Source organism: Camelina sativa, chromosome 7, assembly GCF_000633955.1.
Source record: "Camelina sativa cultivar DH55 chromosome 7, Cs, whole genome shotgun sequence".
Taxonomy (NCBI): domain Eukaryota; kingdom Viridiplantae; phylum Streptophyta; class Magnoliopsida; order Brassicales; family Brassicaceae; genus Camelina; species Camelina sativa.
Window position 1 is genome coordinate 32,625,294 of NC_025691.1, and position 18,653 is coordinate 32,643,946.

Consider the following 18,653-nt stretch of genomic DNA (forward strand, 5'->3'; position numbering starts at 1 on the left):
TGGCAGTTTCAACATCTGATCGAACATTCAAACGACAAATCTACACACTGAGAACTGAAACATTATCCACGCAAAAACAGCAAATATGGCAGGCCTACTTATCGTCAACGGATCAAAAACAGGAAAAACGGATATTAATACACCAACGAATGACAAGAGAAAATAAAAGTACCTGGACGGACCATGATCCTGACCTCCAAGACTACAGTGCAAAGTTAAAAGTCACACATTTGTTCACACTCTGACCTCCAAGACTAACGCTTCTAGCAAACATAAGTGTAACAATGGTCTACCAGAAACCAAATACAGATATGAGCACATCAACTTCAATAATATGTTTCTCAAATCAAATAACCACAGAACAGAACTCTATCATCCATGTCTACAGATAGGTTTTCACCAATACACAACAAAAATTCAAGACTACATGAAGTAGCAGATTCATGTACACTAGCTGTGAATCCTGTGATTAATAGATTTGATATGAGAATTGTGTATACAGATGATCATTGGCTCTAATGACTAAAAAACTTAGTTCTCCAGAATGTTCAAAAGTCATCAGAAAATAGAATTCTCTATAACCTTACCTAGAGTGATTAGTTGGATTAGCTCCTCTCTTTCGGCTTCATACAGCATTTGTTGCAACAGCAGAATCATAAATATTATGGAATACATAAATATCTTGAACGAAGAATCAAGTTCATCATCACAAAACATCATATTACTTTTTGAGATTTTAATTTTTTCTTCCTGAGTTAACTAAAAGCAAAACCTTAAATATTAATTTTGATTGTAGTAGTAGTAGACGTGTAGAAATGGAATTACAAAAGCGAAATGGCATTGACTCTTCCAATTCTTTCATTCATCCTCCAATTGATGATCCTGCAAAGCAACAAACACGAAGCTAATCAGAGAGAGTTAAGATGGAATATCTATCTTAAAAGCGAAATGGCATTTGACTTAGTCGCTGTATATAGGAAAGTAAATAGACGACATACCATCTGCAGATCCTCCAACATTGCCAATGCCTTTTGTAGTTCTTCCTTACTACATAAGCCTGCCAGCATGCTGCGGAAAGTAATGGTATTAGGACACACCCCACTAGAAACCATCTCCTGGAAAATGTCAAGGGCGCCATTAAGATCACCCACTTGACAAAACCCATGAATCAAAGTGCTGTAAGTAATTGTGTTAGCAACTATTCCTCTTCGATACATCTCGCAAAAAAGCTCCAATCCGTCATCAACCCTTCTTGCCTTACAGTAGCCATTAATGAGTGTATTAAAAGTCACTAAGTTCGGTGAGCAGCCTTTGCTAGCCATGGAATCAAACATCTGTCTGGCTTCATCTAGGCGGTTCTGCTTGCATAACCCATCAACCATTGAGTTATAGATGAAAGTATTAAGGGCTACACCTTTTCGGAACATCTCAGCATATAATTCTTCAGCCCTTGAAAATTTCCCTTCATTGACAAATGAGCTGATCATTATATTATACGTTTGAACATCAGGCTCCACACCATTGAGGGGGAGACTATTGAACAAATCCCATGCTTCGTCTACCTTACTACTTTTGCACATTCCATGGATGATGATGTTATATATAGCAGTGTTAAGATCCATCTTACTCTTCTGCATAACCTCAAACATTTCCAATGCCTTATCTATTTTCCTATCATTGCAGAAACCATCCAGCAAACTGCCACAAGTCACGATATCAGGGGACACACCATGAGAAATCATCTCCTGGAAAAGGTCTTGAGCAGCATTAAGATCCCCCACTTGACAAAACCCGTGAATAAGAGTGTTGTAAGAAACTGTATCAGGAACTAAGCCTCTTTTAGACATCTCATGGAGGAGTTTCATTCCAGCGTCTAACCTCTTAGCCCTACAGCATCCATCTATGAGAGTATTTATAGTGATTATATTAGGTGAGCAGCCCTTGCTAACCATCAAATTAAGCATGTGCTTCGCATCATCTAGACGACTATGCTTGCAAAATCCATCAATCAATGAATTATATGTGATTGTATCAGGAGATATATCCCTTCGAAGCATCTCACTGTATAATTCTTCAGCCTCAGAGACCTTTCCTTCTTTGACAAATGCATTGAAAGTTACAACATCAGGGTCGACACTTCTTTTGATCATATCACGTAGCAGTTGCTCGGCATCACCCCATCTACCAAAGCTACAACAACCATCGAATACAAGGAGCCAGATCGAACCATATCATCAAACAAATCAATGGCATCGTCTAAGCTTTTGATATAATGAGACCCACCTCTCAATTTCAAGCTCTCTACTCCAAATGTTCCTCCGCTCAAAGAAGGCACCTTACTACTTTTCTTGGCAGCGCCGCGACGATGATGAACCAAGCTCGTACTGAACAACAATCTGGCAGAAACAGCAGCTGCAGCAGTAGCAAAAGAAGATTCCGATCTACTACAAACCCTAGCCAACATTTTCGATTCGCACTGCGTGTGTCAACTGTCAACGTGTAGAGTGGTAAACCCTTAAAAGAGTGAGCAAACGACGACCGGTTCAATTGGATTGGCACAGTAACCGGTTCAGTTGGATTAGCACAGTGACCGGTTCAATTGAAACCAAATGAACCAATAAAGAACATCACAACAATAGTAGTTTTTGAGATATTCCTCTTCATATCTCACAAACCAGAAACAGAAGCATAATTAATGCTCTTTGCGATTTTATGAAGACGAAGTTGAGATTTTCTGATTTATACTCCTTGTGAGTGTTTGTTCTTAACCTCTTTGTCATGCATATTTTTCCATAACTCTGATCATCTGATCTATGTAGTATTACACTACATATGGTTTGATTGAATTGTTACAAAATAAATATTAACGCTCTTTGTGAATTGTGCTTTCACGAAGATATGAAAGCTAGCTTTTCTGATCTACAGGGTTGTATATATAGTCAACATATTATTCAACTATCTGATATTGTTTCATAAAATGTATATATATCCAACTCTTGCTTGTATAGTCATTAGTCTACAGTACTCTACATACTCTAGACAGTTTATTACTGTGCCTTTTTTTTTTCTTTTCTTTCTATAAGTCTTCTGAATGCATGATGTGCTAACGCAGGTAAACTATGGTTAGAAAACAGTAATATGTGTTGGGTGGAAAAATCATGTGTCAATTGGTTGATGTCCTTGTGGAGCAGTAACTCTCTTTTTTTAAAGCTAACTTGAAGTCTTGAACTCATTCATATACAGTATTAATTGTCAAACTAGAAAAATCTTCCATAAAAGTGATGAACGTGATTTATAATAAACATATCAATTGTGGAATAAAGTAGATTCTCAGAAACTTCACAACACGTTTTTTTAATTTTATATATATGCATAGTTACTATATGTTTATACAATTATATATTGAACTAAGTAAGCTAAATATGTCACTCTTGTTTTTTCTTTGTATGTGTAAGAAATATAAGCTCTTCGTTATTAAAAAAGAAAAAAATTGTGATGATTTATTAAACCAAATTTGATGTTGTTAATGGGATTATAATTATTTTATTAAAAATACATTCTTCATCCTGTAGTGTTTTTTATATGTATATCCTATAGTGTTGATTCATGATTTGCGTAAAACCTAGAGGAAATAATTTCATCACATGCTCCATAAGAAAATCTAGGTTTATAATATTACTCAAAGTCATAATTCAAAATAGCTAGACACAATCTCTTTTTATCATCATGTATTTCATATCAACTTCCTCTTAAGTAATAATGGTTTCTCTTTTCAAAAAATATATTATGTAGTTCTATTTCTACAATTTAAAATATATATTATCAAAAGTCTAAAACATGGAGTAACAATTTGGACTCCTACGAAAACCTGATTGTATATTATATACGTAAAAACATCTGTCTAATTTTATTTTTTTTCCAAACCTGATATAGTATATTAAATAGTTTTTAAAAATGAAAATTATTCTAATTAGTTCATCAATAACATTCGACTAATTTTAGAACTGTAGCTCGTAGACCACGATCAACAACATTTAAATTAAACAACAAACAAAAAAAAAACCTTTGTTGTAGCTGTATCATCAATTAAAAATCACCACTACACCCCAGTTCATATATNAAAAAAAAAAAAAAAAAAAAAAAAAATAGGGAGAACAACTCTACTCATTGCGTTACCTATTAATTAATTTATCTCATCTCTGGCTCATTCCAAAACATATATATACAATGCAAAACAGTATTAAACTATTAATTGAGATTCTAGGTGTCGTCATTCAGAGAGAGCATTCTGAGTTCTGACCGCACTTGTCAGCTCTGCGACGCCGTTTTCCCTACAGTATTCTTATACGTACGCTGGGAAACTATCATGCTACTCCCTCGACCACGTGTACTCGTTTATTTACATTAATTATACATTTATACTTCATTACTTCTCTTATGTTATTGTATAGAAACGAAAAACCACAGTTAACTATATATAAGTTAAAATATGAGTAATCTCTTTGTAAATATATACTCACACACGAGAGCAATGATCTCTAGTAATTGTGCCACATGTCAAGGTCATTAGCGTAATCATCGAAGTAATGAAACTGTATATAGTATGCCATTATTTAATCTGATGAACAGTGATCATGTGAACAATTTACAATGCCAAACAAAACTTATATAGATATGTAACCTGTAATGAGAGATTGATTATATTGGTAGCCAATTGTTTTACATTTTTTCTACTTATCATAATCATATGAAGCAATTCCTATTTTAAGTAATTCTCATTAGCTGTTGAAATTTAGCCAGATGAACGATTCAAGTATACAAAAAAATTACAAACTTCCTCCATCTTAAAAGAAAAAAAAAAAAGAAAAGAATAAAGTAGATTCGTTTGTAATTTTTTTTGTATAATGATGAGGAAGCATTGGGAGAGGACGAGATTCTCGTGTATTGAAAAAAAATAAAAATAAAAAGAGAGATTGTCCTCTACCATATCATTATAATTTTCTCTTTTTAACTTTTAAAAAACTTTTTACACCAAAATCAAATAAATTTTAAATCTATTAAAAAAAAACGTATTCAAATAATTAGAGAGAGAGAGATTTGGTGAGAAGTCAGCATTTGCCGACAGGAAATTCTGTCTTACCACGAAAATACCAAATCAATAATTCCAACAACTTTTTTTTAGGTCGTAACTTTTTTAACTTCTTGTTTTGGCGTCTACGCATTTTTATAAAAATTATTTTTAACTCAATACTTACTGATTTTTATGTCATAAATGTATTAATTAAGTCAGTAACGTTAATATTTTGAAAACAATATTGCAGACAAAATCCAAAAGTAATTCGTTTTTTCTTTAATTAACGTCGGAATTTTTGATTAATTGCGATGATATGATGTAAAATATCTTTATTTTTAATATCAAAAATGTAATACTTATTTTTTCTATGGAAAAAATTGTTTATACATTTTAATGTAAGTCTTAACAAAAAAAAATATTTACATTTTCATGTAAGTGTCTATAGCTCCATATTTAAAGGATGAAAGTGAGAAATATGTGCTTATGTTCATGATTTTATTTATATTCAACAGTTAATTCTTGATCAACTAACTTTTTCTTGTTAATACTTATAAATTTTTATGGTGTTATTTATTTTCAAAACTGATGGTATTTTAGAATAAAAATTAAATATTTTGGAAAACTGAAAAGTTAAAAATATAAAATAGTATTAGATATAAGTTTTTAATATAAATGTATTCGTAATAAAACAGAGACAATTTGCTTTTTAGTCAAACTTTATTTTTATGTAGTATGAGGTTTTGAATTTTCTTGAGATCAACAGCTAATGGAGGTGGGTAAGATGAATCTAATACCAATCAAGTATAAAGTTATCAAAACACAAATAAAGTGTATTCTTTGTCATTATAATATGCTGTTTGTGGGGTATAATTATTGATATATATACTTTTTGGTGTTTTTTACCCCTCCTTTAGGTAAGTTAAAATGATTCCTTGATGAATAATTTTAAAAGCAAACCAATTTCTTTGCACTCAATAACAATTATTTTCAACTTGATATATATAATGTAGAATGTAAGAAAATGGTTGATGACAAGGCATTGTCAATTTGTCACACAGAAAAGAGAGAGAGAGAGTACTTAGATTTATCTATTTGTCTGGCAAAACACCATCCAAAATGAATGTGTTTTTTTTTCCTAAACTTTTGTTCAGTATTATAATTTGATTTGTTGGTGGTTCTGTTGTTACTTAATTTGTGTAATTTCACTTTAGCTGTCCAGTCTGTCCATTTATGAGTATATTTTACCACTAAAATTTTCAAAGGTCTGTACTATTTGATCAAAGCTATGATGAATGTTATGGAGGTTAGATTTTCATATCAAAAGATATACACAACAACTAAAACTTTTCTGAACCGCAGTTCTTGACTTTTTTTCTTTTACTACCATATTATGTAGAAGAGTGTAAAATCATTCATGGGTTTGCACCAAAAAGATTTGATTTTTGTTACAAAAAAAAAACATATAGTACAAATCATGAGTTTGGGCAGTACGAGAGATTTAACCTTTTTTTTTACCATTCACAGTACAAATCATGGGTAAACACACAAAAAGACAACTAATGTTACAAAATCTACAAGAATCGAATTTCGTGGATTTATCCACGAAAATCAAATCAATATTTTGTGATCCTCAAGAAAAAAATTAAGACAGGGTTGTGGATTTTGTGTTTAAAGTTTTAAGATTGTTTTCTTTTTCTGTTAAAGAAGTTTTAAGATTGTTGTTTGGTTGTTCCACTTCTAACTGTTTCACTTTCACACACCTTCAATATAACCATCAAAAAGCTATGATTTTGATGCAAGAACCTCCCACTAAATGTGCTTTCCCTTGTGGGGATCCACATTTTTTGAGAAAAGATTTCAAGAAAAACACTCGGATAGATTGATAGTTAGATAGATAGATAATCATAATCATAGTTGAAGTGAAAGCGAAAACCCAAAAACCCGGTTCAGTTCTTGGGTGACAAAAGGGTCTACATCTTTCGNTGGTTGATGACAAGGCATTGTCAATTTGTCACACAGAAAAGAGAGAGAGAGAGTACTTAGATTTATCTATTTGTCTGGCAAAACACCATCCAAAATGAATGTGTTTTTTTTTCCTAAACTTTTGTTCAGTATTATAATTTGATTTGTTGGTGGTTCTGTTGTTACTTAATTTGTGTAATTTCACTTTAGCTGTCCAGTCTGTCCATTTATGAGTATATTTTACCACTAAAATTTTCAAAGGTCTGTACTATTTGATCAAAGCTATGATGAATGTTATGGAGGTTAGATTTTCATATCAAAAGATATACACAACAACTAAAACTTTTCTGAACCGCAGTTCTTGACTTTTTTTCTTTTACTACCATATTATGTAGAAGAGTGTAAAATCATTCATGGGTTTGCACCAAAAAGATTTGATTTTTGTTACAAAAAAAAAACATATAGTACAAATCATGAGTTTGGGCAGTACGAGAGATTTAACCTTTTTTTTTACCATTCACAGTACAAATCATGGGTAAACACACAAAAAGACAACTAATGTTACAAAATCTACAAGAATCGAATTTCGTGGATTTATCCACGAAAATCAAATCAATATTTTGTGATCCTCAAGAAAAAAATTAAGACAGGGTTGTGGATTTTGTGTTTAAAGTTTTAAGATTGTTTTCTTTTTCTGTTAAAGAAGTTTTAAGATTGTTGTTTGGTTGTTCCACTTCTAACTGTTTCACTTTCACACACCTTCAATATAACCATCAAAAAGCTATGATTTTGATGCAAGAACCTCCCACTAAATGTGCTTTCCTTTGTGGGGATCCACATTTTTTGAGAAAAGATTTCAAGAAAAACACTCGGATAGATTGATAGTTAGATAGATAGATAATCATAATCATAGTTGAAGTGAAAGCGAAAACCCAAAAACCCGGTTCAGTTCTTGGGTGACAAAAGGGTCTACATCTTTCGTCGTCGACATCAATAGAGACTAACATGTTATGATGAAGCAAGAATGTGAAAAAATGTACAAAAAGAAAATGAATTTCTTGAAATGGAATAGACATTGTTTTGAGTCATGATTAAGGATATTAACGTTAAATGAAAAAAGAACAAAAGAAGAACAGAAACAAAAGAGATCATTACAATGTACAATAGAGAAGATGAAGCTGTCGTTGAATCTTCTGTTGATGCCATTAATGTTCTTAACTACAACCTTGGACCTTTTGAACCAGTAAATTGATGATCACGACAAGAGAAGAAACCGAAGTAGAAGTTGTTTCACATTAGATTTCATTGCTATTGATGCTTGCAGAAACATGGACACTAACTTTACAAAGAGAGTCACTTGTATTCATGAATTACAAAACCAGTCTCAAGATCATTGCTTAAGTTCGAAATAAAGACATGGCAAAATTCGCCTAAATTATGATCGAAATAGGCTAAAAGAAATACAATAGTATGGCTCTCTTTCTCACCTCCTAAAGGAGCCATCAGCCAAGTACAAATTGAATTAAGGGTAGTAAAAAAAAAAAATTAAGCAAAATGAATTCAAGCAATCCTACAAAATGGCCAAGTTCTAGTGAAAACTAAAAAAAAAAAGGGTAAGCCGGAGAGAACTAACCAGAAGTAAAAAAAAAAAAGAAGTAAAAAAAATTAACAAGTCACACCGAGGATGTATCGATGAGAACATCGTTTAGCACATCATCTTCACCATTCGCCATAGCTAGCAGCTCTGCATCTCTCTCTTCCTCGTTAGAGAAATCTCTCCTTTCGAATTTAGAATTGGCTGATATAAAGATCAGCTTTTGAGCTCGATCCACAGCCGTGCGTGACCGCCCGTGCGAATTAACCCATCTCAAAACAGAGGAGTTGCATTTGAACCCACATGAAGTAGCGTGGAGAAAAATAAGCCTAACCGCAACTCTCCCCAATGACCTGAACTCACTAAGATAAGTTTCCCAAACAAGTCTACTGCTTTGTGGATTAGCTATCCTCATTTTACCCGAAACAGGATCCCTCTCTTTCATTTGGACCGCCCTAGCATAAACCGGATCAAGCCCTTCGGTTCTCCATTTCATCAGTTCCATCATAGCGATATGTGCTTCGTCTCTAGACACAAGCCTTGTTATTAACTTATCAACATCTTTCTCTTGTTCTGGCGACAAGCATTTGAATGGAGGAAGATACTTCCCGCTGCTGTCTCTTATCAAGTAAAGCGGATCAAGTATGAACGCTGCAGCCCAAGCCGGGTGATAACTCTTCTTGAACCTTCTCTCAACGATCTTCTCCACTTGCCTCTCTTCAACTACATTAAACTTTGCATACCAATCTTTAATCTTCGCTCTCAGCTCGTCCCAAAGGGGTAAACATTGCCCTACCAAAGGCCTCTCTTCCTCTATCCTCCGAGCCATATCTTTAACGAGCTTCAAAAGCGAATAAACCGCCTCTACCTCGTTCCAAAACCCAACATCCCCAACCATTTCACCAACCTCCCTAGCCATATGATCCTCCATGAGAAGAGCTTTACAAGCATCGTCATGCATCACCAGCTGAATCGCTCTAGCGGAACTAAGCACATCCTCAAGGAGATTATACAATGGCTCAAACAAGGAACTGACCAAAGGCAAATGCAGCATCCTAGTCTCTCCTTGCTCTTGCAACTGATACTTACAAACCGCGTTTCGAACCTGCGCCGTGCTGTTGACGAAATTGACAAGCCTCGAGCAGCTTTGCGAGACGGATTTGAACAAAGGAAGCTCTTTCACGAAATCTTGAATCAGACTGTTGAAACCTTGAAACTGACAAGAGAGATTCACCAACCATTGATGCTGGCTCTCAAGATTCCTCAATGCTTTACTCATAAACCTATCCGAAACAATCCCAACACACCTCTGAGGTGAATTACCACAAATACCCCTCACCGTCTCCCACAAAACCTCCTCTGCGTAGTTAGACGCCACAGCTCCGTTCACAAACACAGCTCTTCTGTACAAACTCGTCCCGTTAGGCAAATTCACGATCAAATTCACCAAACTCTCGCCGGAGTTTTCGAATTTCCACCCATCAGAAGCGATCTGAAAGAACATTGCGTCGTGGATTCTCGAATCAGCCTCTGCTCTCGAGTCCTCGTACTTCAAATCCAACCTTCCCGTAACAAAATCTCTCCTTGAGATGATCGGTAACCCAACTTGCGTCAGAAAAGCTCTCAGCTTGGGATGCTCAAGACCAGATAAAGAAACAGAGCCACAAGATTCAAAAACCCAATCAGAGAGAGAATCTAACGCAGACTCTATCTGAGCTTTACTTAGATTCTGCGTCTGCGAATTTTTAGGACTCTTGAGCTTCTTCACACTATCTTCAAGCATAGCTAAAGGACCCAAATCGTCTTTTCCACCGGAGAGCATCAAATGCGGCTGCTGCGTTACCGGAAACTGCCCGCAGAATTTCGAAGGATCAACGACACTCAGAGGCGTCACATTATAAGACCCTTGATGATGGTGGTGATGGTGATGATGGTGATTCAGAGCTTCAACGGCAGAGGAGCTACGTTTCCGGTGAGAAGAAGACGTGGTGGTCTGCGGCGGAGGAGAGATTGTGGAGATGGGTTTAGGCAAAGAGTTGAAATTGGGACAAGTGCCACGTTTGAGATGCTCAGAAGCGGTACGTGAAGGGTTTGAAGCTGAGAAAACGGCGTCGCAGAGAGAGCAACGGAGCTTAACGGCTTTAGGGAAACCAGTGTCGGTGTTGTGAAGTAAGATTGGTTCAAGATGAGTCCAATACCACGCGCCTTTGCCTTTTACTGCTTTTGTTCTTACCATCATTAACCCTTCGTAACGCTTTTGTAACGCCTTTGTTGCTAACTCTTCCGCCGACGGTAATGGCTGTTGCTGTTGCTGTGATGGCGATTGCGTTTGCGTTTGCGTTTGCTGTTGTTGTGTCGCCGTTGTTGCGTTTGTTGTAGTCGTCGCCATTGTAAAGTCGAAGAAAACAAACAAAAAAAAAAACAAAAAAAAACAAAAAAAAACTTGAAAAAAATTAAGCTGAAAGTAGCGAAATTTTTAAGGAATTTGAAGAAATTTTCTCGGATTCTTGGAAAATTTTCCCGGAAAATGGAAATTGAAAAGAAGGAAAAAGTTGTGTGTTTTTTTTTTCTTTTTCTGAGAAGGGTTTAGTTGATTCTTAGTTTTCTCGTACTATTTCAAAGTCCGCCGGCGGACGGAGATAACTCCGGCGATTTCTCATGACGAAAGATCAGAAACAGAACATTTAAAAAAAAAAAAAAAAAAAACTTTCTCTTTTCTTTTCTTTGGTTTCAACCTCTTTAAAGAAATACTTTTTTTTTCTTCCCCTCTGCTCTGCTCTTCTCACACTGATCGTTTCTTTAGTTTTTTATTTCTTTTTATTTTTTTATTTTGAAGAGACTGAGAAATTTTCAAAAGGGGGAAGAAGAAAGAAAGAGACAGTAGAGAGGGAGAGAGAGAGAGGGAGAAGAAGAAAAAAATAAGGGAGACAGAAGTGAATCTCACGCGCAAGAGGTAAACGCGTGGAGTAAAAACATTGAATGAAACGTTTGATAGGAACAAGAAGAAGAAGGGGTGAGAGACCAGACCAGAGTCCCACGTCGTACGAGAACGGAAACAAAGCATTGGTTGTTCGACTCTCTCACTTCACTCTCATTGGTACGTGTTCCTCACACTCTCTCACTTAAAGGTATTTTTTTATTAAAACTGTGTAATTTGTAACACCTTTTAATTTTATATTTATTAAAAATAAAATCACTTTTTTCAGTTTTTTTTTATGAAAAAAAATGTTTATTTTTGGATGTCTCCTGCTTTCATATTTTTTATATATTTTTTTTTGGGAGTGAATTGTTGGGTTCTTGTGTGGAAGAGGTCTTCGTCTGTTTCCTCTTTTTTCCTTAAATTTAATGTTTTTTTCGTTCATAGTATTATAATATGGTATCAACTATTCCACGTAATCAAATTTGGTAATATTTGGATGGTTCGTGTTATGAACTAACCACCCATATGAATTTAATTAAATTACACTATATAGAGAGGAAACCCATTCATGACACAAGAAAAAAGCAGCTCACAAACTTAGTACTAAATCATTTAATGATTTTTAAAGTTGATAATTGTGTGAAAGTGTTAATAAATGAGTGAAAGAAAAAAGATTTGTAAAATATAATTTTAATATATTTATTGTATGATTGTAAAAAAAAAAAGGAAGGAAAAAAAACAAAAAAAAATGATGAGTGGGGTTTTCCATATGTGTCTTGTTGTCTATGTGGGATATATTCAGAATGTGGGCATAAAAGGGCAACCTAGGAATTTAATTTGTTTCTATAGGGACTGTAGAGAGAGAGAGATGAGAGTTGTTGACCAAAAGGACATTCCTTAGTAAATAACCATATTTATTTTCAGAATCCAGTAAAAACATATTATTTATTACATGTGACAAAAAAAAAATACATTTATTGAATATAATAATTGGTGCAATAATAAAAACATTTACTCACCCATTACAATTTGTTTCTGCTCGAAATAGTATAATGCATGTTTCAAAAATAGAAACACTACTTTCAATTTTTGTTGACAATAATTGTATACTTCAATTTACTACTCTATCAGAGTAATTATAACTGGAAAACAAACTATTTTATCATACTGAATTTTCAAAGAAGACTTTATATTACTAGTTCTGTTACTGCTAAATGCTAGCTAGTAATTATTATTGATAATGATAGAAAATTTTCCATACAAAAAATAATAATATTATGTTTTACTACTAAATTTTTCATTTTCTTGATTATCACTTTCCTTATAGGAATATAAACAATTTCTTGATTGTCAATATGTTTTTTTAAAATCGTAGAGAGACTTTCTCTGATTTTGTAATTTTAAAATTTGGTGAGCATTTTATTAAGAACCTCTTTTAGCGAGGTGACAAATGTCGTTGACAGCAAAAGAGGATAAATAACATAATAAATTAAAGTTGTTTTTTTTTTCGTAACGTTTGTTTTTGCCCATTAGCCATTTATGAATGTTCTGAGCACCTGAGGTGTTTAATATGTTAATTTGCTATTTTAAAATTTCTTACCTTTTATACCGAAATAGTTTACTTTTTACCCTATCCTTTTTTCACAACGACCTTTACTATTTTTTAACTGTCTTGTGTGGTATCCATGAGTCTCATGGTCGTTACAACACTCATTTCATGTTTTTCTTTAGTTGTTCTTTTTTACTCATACCTTTTTTTTTTCCTTGTTAAGTTATTTACTTTGCTAAACAAGAAAACGGTATGAATCCACTTTTTGACTATTTACCTTTTTCTTGCTTAGGAAAATTTATAATGTCTCGATCTTTTTAATATGTTTATTTTTATTATTTATTTACTCTGTTTATGCTAGCTAGCTTTATTATGTTGCATTTATATGTGTATTTCTGTTGTTGGATTTTGTAAATAGGTATGCAAATTATAAAAGAATGTAATTGATACAAATACTTATCTTAAATTCTTACTGGAGCAGAGCAGAACATAGTGTTCTTTCTATTCATTTATGCATAATTAATATAATCAGTTGGTGTTATCAAATAATATGAGTATATAGGATCAAATATATGTGAATCTGTTTCTACAGTATACATCCTAGGTACCAGGATAATAAAATAATGACGGATGCACAGGTTTCATTATTTAGTTTGGATATTGATTCTTGTTATTTTAGTTTTATTAAGTTTTTGTTTGGTGTGATTTCATCAAAACTACACGTATGTATAGGGGAAGCCTAGACCTAAAAACTAGACTAATCTCCAAGGTCCATAGACATTTGAATCTATTTACCACTACAAATGTTTACAGGTAGTCAAACTGTTGCAAGGTTAATTAAAAAACAACATATAGTTTTTATATATATTACTTTTTATTACTTCGTAATTGCAATATTGTCATTGGATCCCTGAAAATCAAGTCAATATCCAATATTTAACTTATCTATCTGTCGATATCCTTTATATATCTTTGATTATCAAGGCAATAAGATTGAGCTATCTTAATCAAATGTCAGCCTCTCAAAAAGAAATGAAATCAAATGTTTTCGACGTAAGATATAAAAATATTACGTAGGGTTACAAAATGAAAGAATGTTTGGGTCATATTTATATGTATTTTTTTCTACAATTAGTGGAGATCATCAGTCTATTCTACTAGACCATCCCTATATACTTAACTTTTGTAGACCCAAAAATTTTAAAACTAAATTGCACATCTGCTGTATATATACTTGTATATTTATAGTTTTGCCAAAAATAAATTTATTCATAAATTACTTATTCAATTAAAAAAAAAACATGATAACACCCAAAAAAAAGTTAAACATTTTAATCTCTTTATAGATACATATAACAGTTGGGAGATAGAAAAGAAATCCTCCAAAAAAAAAAATAACAATAGTTAAAGTATAGTAGTATACAAGTGGAAAATTAGTAGGAGTCAAGATTTAATTGGTCATTGTCTTAATGTCAGTATAGCCACACGTCACAACTGTCTCCTACCTTTCTTGTGTACGATCGTATAATGTACTTATGATTATACGATAATTTTGTAAGAATTTTGTTTTTGAAATAGTACTATAATAAATAGACCAGCCCAATATAATTAAAGTATGAATGGTCCTTAATTTGAGAATTATCTTCTTCTTCTTCTTCTTTTTTTTTTTTTTTTTTTTTCTGTGTGTGTGTGTGTTACTGTTACATATCATCCGCAAGAAGCCGGAGGTTATCTGGTAAGAGTTGTATCTTTAGATTGTCTTAAACATTAAATGGGTGTTTAACCAATCATTTGGACCAATTTATTTATAGAGATCTTTTTAATTTCTTCTTTATTGCTAATAAGAAAATAAAATAAACAAAACAAAGGTGAAGATTTGTCTCACGTGAGAAAGAAGTCCTACTCTTTTCTCAAATTACCCCCGCAGCATATGGCAACTCATTTCGTGCCAGAATTCTCAAACTTTTAATACCGTAGTTTAATAATCGTGTTAAAATGAAAACTAGTTTTTAACTTCNTGTTACATATCATCCGCAAGAAGCCGGAGGTTATCTGGTAAGAGTTGTATCGTTAGATTGTCTTAAACATTAAATGGGTGTTTAACCAATCATTTGGACCAATTTATTTATAGTGATCTTTTTAATTTCTTCTTTATTGCTAATAAGAAAATAAAATAAACAAAACAAAGGTGAAGATTTGTCTCACGTGAGAGAGAGAAGTCCTACGCTTTTCTCAAATTACCCCCGCAGGATATGGCAACTCAGTTTGTGCCAGAATTCTCAAACTTTTAATAGCGTAATTTAATAATCGTATTAAAAATGAAAACTAGTTTTTAACTTCTTGTAAGGATTAGCTAACAAACAAATGAAGAAGGATTACACAAATAATTTTAAAACGAAGAAAAAGAGTGAAAAAGTAGACAAGAAACACTAACCAAATTTGACTCTCGTAACTCGCATGATTTTGTCCTTACAAAAGTCACATCGAAGGCCTGGGGTAGTAGTTACATTGTATACCAAAAAGAAACTTTTGTTTTTCCATATAAATTATTCCCACTTTAACAAAACTATGGTTACTAAATACTACTTACTACTACTGGTATTATACAAAGTAACCGAATGATTTCATAACTTTACGTGAATATTGACACACAAAAAAAAAAGACTATCTTGGAAGGTAAGTTGTATGTAGCAAATATAGTAACAAAAGCATAAATTCTCTATTTCGTTTTTACAGTTTAAATTGTAATTCAGACCAGTTTAATTAGATTTGAATACATTATACATGTTCGTGTTTTCTTAATTTTCAGACTTTTTTGTTGTTGTTGTTGTTGAAACTGATGTTTCGTGTTTGTTTTTTTACAAGAAATTTGTGTATGTCGGCATACGTGTATTTTACAGAGAAGTTTGATTGTATGTAAATGATTAGAGTGAAGGCAGTAATAAGAAAATTATTAAGGAACATAAAATAAATTTTTTAATCAGAATAAAATATTACGATAACAGTTAATTTGCTTCATTTACAAGCTTTGTGTATTACGAATTCTCTATGCCAACCACTCCACTACGTTTTTGTTGTAGAGCTGATCAATACAAACAACAAAAAAGATGGATATATATAATAGTAATAAATTACAAAGTCACAAAAGCACATGTTCGCAATAAATTATTGTTATTATGAACTTGGAGAGTTTCATTCTTTTCGACGGCAAATAGTATTCTAAAAAAGAACACAAAAGAAGTAAGCAATTTTTATGTATTCTACACTTATTATAAGAACACAATTTTGTTATATTTCTCTTTTAATAACATTTCTTTTTTTGTGCAACGATTAAAATAGAGTAGTTAAAATGACTAAAAAACACTGGTTGAGATATAACAAAAATAACATTGGTTGGGAATGACTTGTGAGTTGTGAGCCATGAATATAAAAGGAAATGACACTGTATTTTTTTTTCTTCAATATATCAAATTGAAAGTCTAATAACTTGCGGTAAAAAAAAAAATTGTATACAAAATATTAAGTGAGATAAAGGTAAACTACCAAAATGTTGGGAAAAAGCTACATTACCAAACTAGTAAATTTCATATTCTGGTCCCCTTTTTAAAAAAGTATAAATTTTTTAAAGTGGTAGAATTAGGCCAATTAATAATGTTTTATTCTTTTTTGGGGGTCAACAATTAGGCCAATTATTTGAAACATGAAATGAAACATAACTAAAACAAAAATCAAGTGTTAAATAAAAAAGCTAAAACAAAATTTGTTTGAAAAAAGAAAATAGAAACATCAAAAAGCTGGATTTTATGATTTTATCAATCACATGATTGAAGGATCTCTCTGGGTTCCACATTCAGTAAAATTTAAAAGATAAAAAAAAAAGTAACCCTTCAGTCTTTTTTAATTGGGCTAAATTTATTGACCTATGGGGCTTAAATACCCGGTACGATTATATTATAGAACCGATGAGAACCGGGAATTGATTTTTATCGGTTCGACAAAACAAAATTGTCAAAAAGGCAGAAGTAGCGTACCTTCTTCTTCGACACTAGTTCCGATCGAACACAGAGATTGATGATATATATACTGAACTGACTTGGTTCTCCGACAATAAAACATATCTCTGTTTCCTCATTGGATCTTAGATACCCAGAAGCTTAAAAGCCAAGAAGAACACAACGAAATCAATCCGAGGTAATTAGTTGTCGGGAGCCAGGAGGAGGAGGAAGCATGGGAGAGGTCTTGACATGGATTATTTCATTCGTCATCCTTATCACTCTTGTCGGACTCATCGTCTATCAGGTTCGATCTGATTCCCACTTTGGACAACAACCAAAAAAAAAAACCCTAAAAGTGTATACTTTTGGTTCCATCGCGTCTTCTTGCTTGTTGTATTTGAATAAACTCTCCTTACTTAGGCTTATTCAAGCATTGAATTGAACTTATTTTAGGGTTTTGTGTTCTTTCTATCATAAATCGTTTATAAGAATTGGTTTCGAGTTTTGGGAATGTGATAAAGTTAGTAACTTTAGGGTTTTCTGTATATATAACTAGTTAATCTGTCAAAAGTACAATTTTTTTTTTGTTTCTTGAATTCTTTAATTGATTCTTGATATTTGTGTATTGAAATCTCTAGATGTTGCCTTCTCAATTTATATCAATCCAGCAAGTCTTTGTAGGAGTGTCTGCTCATGGGTATTAGAGTTTACTTCATAATTTTTCTTGAATTAATGAGCTGTGGTTTAGTAAAAAGTTGATAGATACTGTTTTGTGCTTAGATTATGATTATCTGTAATGGAAATTGATCCTAGGTCTATGCTCTTTGTGCTTTGCTTGTGATATACTGAAACTGAAGTACACATTATGCATCATTCGTAGAGATAGTGACGACTGTGCTTTTCTATATAATATTTCTTGATTTTGCAGCTTATTAGCTTAGCTGATCTCGAGTTTGATTACATCAACCCTTACGACTCTGCATCAAGAATAAACTTTGTGGTGTTACCAGAATCCATCCTTCAAGGATTTTTATGCGTGTTCTACCTCTTTACGGGTCATTGGTTCATGGCACTCCTCTGTGTTCCTTATCTCTACTACAACTTCCATCTGTGAGTCTCTCCTTTTTTAAAACAATTTTGGGGCAAGTTTAACATCCCAATGTCAAGGTGGTTTTGATTAATGAGTATATCATTCTTTTTGTTTTGTTAAGTTACTCGAGAAAACAGCATTTGATAGACGTCACGGAGATCTTCAACTTGCTCGATTGGGAAAAGAAGAAACGACTCTTCAAGCTCGCTTACATAGTCCTCACTCTATTTCTCACCATCTTCTGGTAAAACAAAACCTCTCTCACTTGTCTTCTTTGCTCAATCATGATATCGTACCAAAACCAGTGAAAACTTATGTTGCAAACTTCTTCTTTTTTTTTTTTTTTTTTGTAGGTTAATCTATTCAACACTTGATGTTTACGAGGAATGAACCGTGCTTGAAGATACATCGCTCGGTTTGTTCAAACTCCCTCTCTTGCTACTTGACACTGAGCTTGAAGAGACAGCAG

General features: G+C 33.0%; 3 protein-coding genes across 3 annotated transcripts; 1 reads left to right on the forward strand and 2 right to left on the reverse strand.

Annotated features, from left to right (window-relative positions):
- On the reverse strand, positions 654 to 2,463 carry LOC104703897 (pentatricopeptide repeat-containing protein At1g63400-like). Its single transcript, XM_010419988.1, has 2 exons — positions 999 to 2,463; positions 654 to 882 (listed from the first exon to the last, which is right to left on the reverse strand). The coding sequence occupies exons 1-2, from the start codon at positions 2,148 to 2,150 to the stop codon at positions 859 to 861; spliced, it is 1,176 nt and encodes a 391-aa protein (XP_010418290.1). The 5' UTR covers positions 2,151 to 2,463; the 3' UTR covers positions 654 to 858.
- Positions 8,377 to 11,499, reverse strand: LOC104703898. Its single transcript, XM_010419990.1, has one exon. It carries the CDS (start codon positions 11,017 to 11,019, stop codon positions 8,710 to 8,712), a length of 2,310 nt encoding a protein of 769 aa, XP_010418292.1. The 5' UTR covers positions 11,020 to 11,499; the 3' UTR covers positions 8,377 to 8,709.
- On the forward strand, positions 17,130 to 18,647 carry LOC104703899 (protein cornichon homolog 3-like). The gene is made up of 4 exons (XM_010419991.2): positions 17,130 to 17,398; positions 18,023 to 18,204; positions 18,306 to 18,428; positions 18,538 to 18,647. The coding sequence occupies exons 1-4, from the start codon at positions 17,327 to 17,329 to the stop codon at positions 18,572 to 18,574; spliced, it is 414 nt and encodes a 137-aa protein (XP_010418293.1). The 5' UTR covers positions 17,130 to 17,326; the 3' UTR covers positions 18,575 to 18,647.

Bases quoted from the DNA above. Each gene is read 5' to 3' on its own strand.
- LOC104703897 (XM_010419988.1), bottom strand. From the start codon at position 2,150: ATGATCAAAAGAAGTGTCGACCCTGATGTTGTAACTTTCAATGCATTT. The intron at 883-998 runs GTATGTCGTCTA...GTTGCTTTGCAG, and splicing joins TGTTGGAGGATCTGCAGATG to GATCATCAATTGGAGGATGA.
- LOC104703898 (XM_010419990.1), bottom strand. From the start codon at position 11,019: ATGGCGACGACTACAACAAACGCAACAACGGCGACACAACAACAGCAA.
- LOC104703899 (XM_010419991.2), top strand. From the start codon at position 17,327: ATGGGAGAGGTCTTGACATGGATTATTTCATTCGTCATCCTTATCACT. The intron at 17,399-18,022 runs GTTCGATCTGAT...TTGATTTTGCAG, and splicing joins TCGGACTCATCGTCTATCAG to CTTATTAGCTTAGCTGATCT. The intron at 18,205-18,305 runs GTGAGTCTCTCC...TGTTTTGTTAAG, and splicing joins CTCTACTACAACTTCCATCT to TTACTCGAGAAAACAGCATT.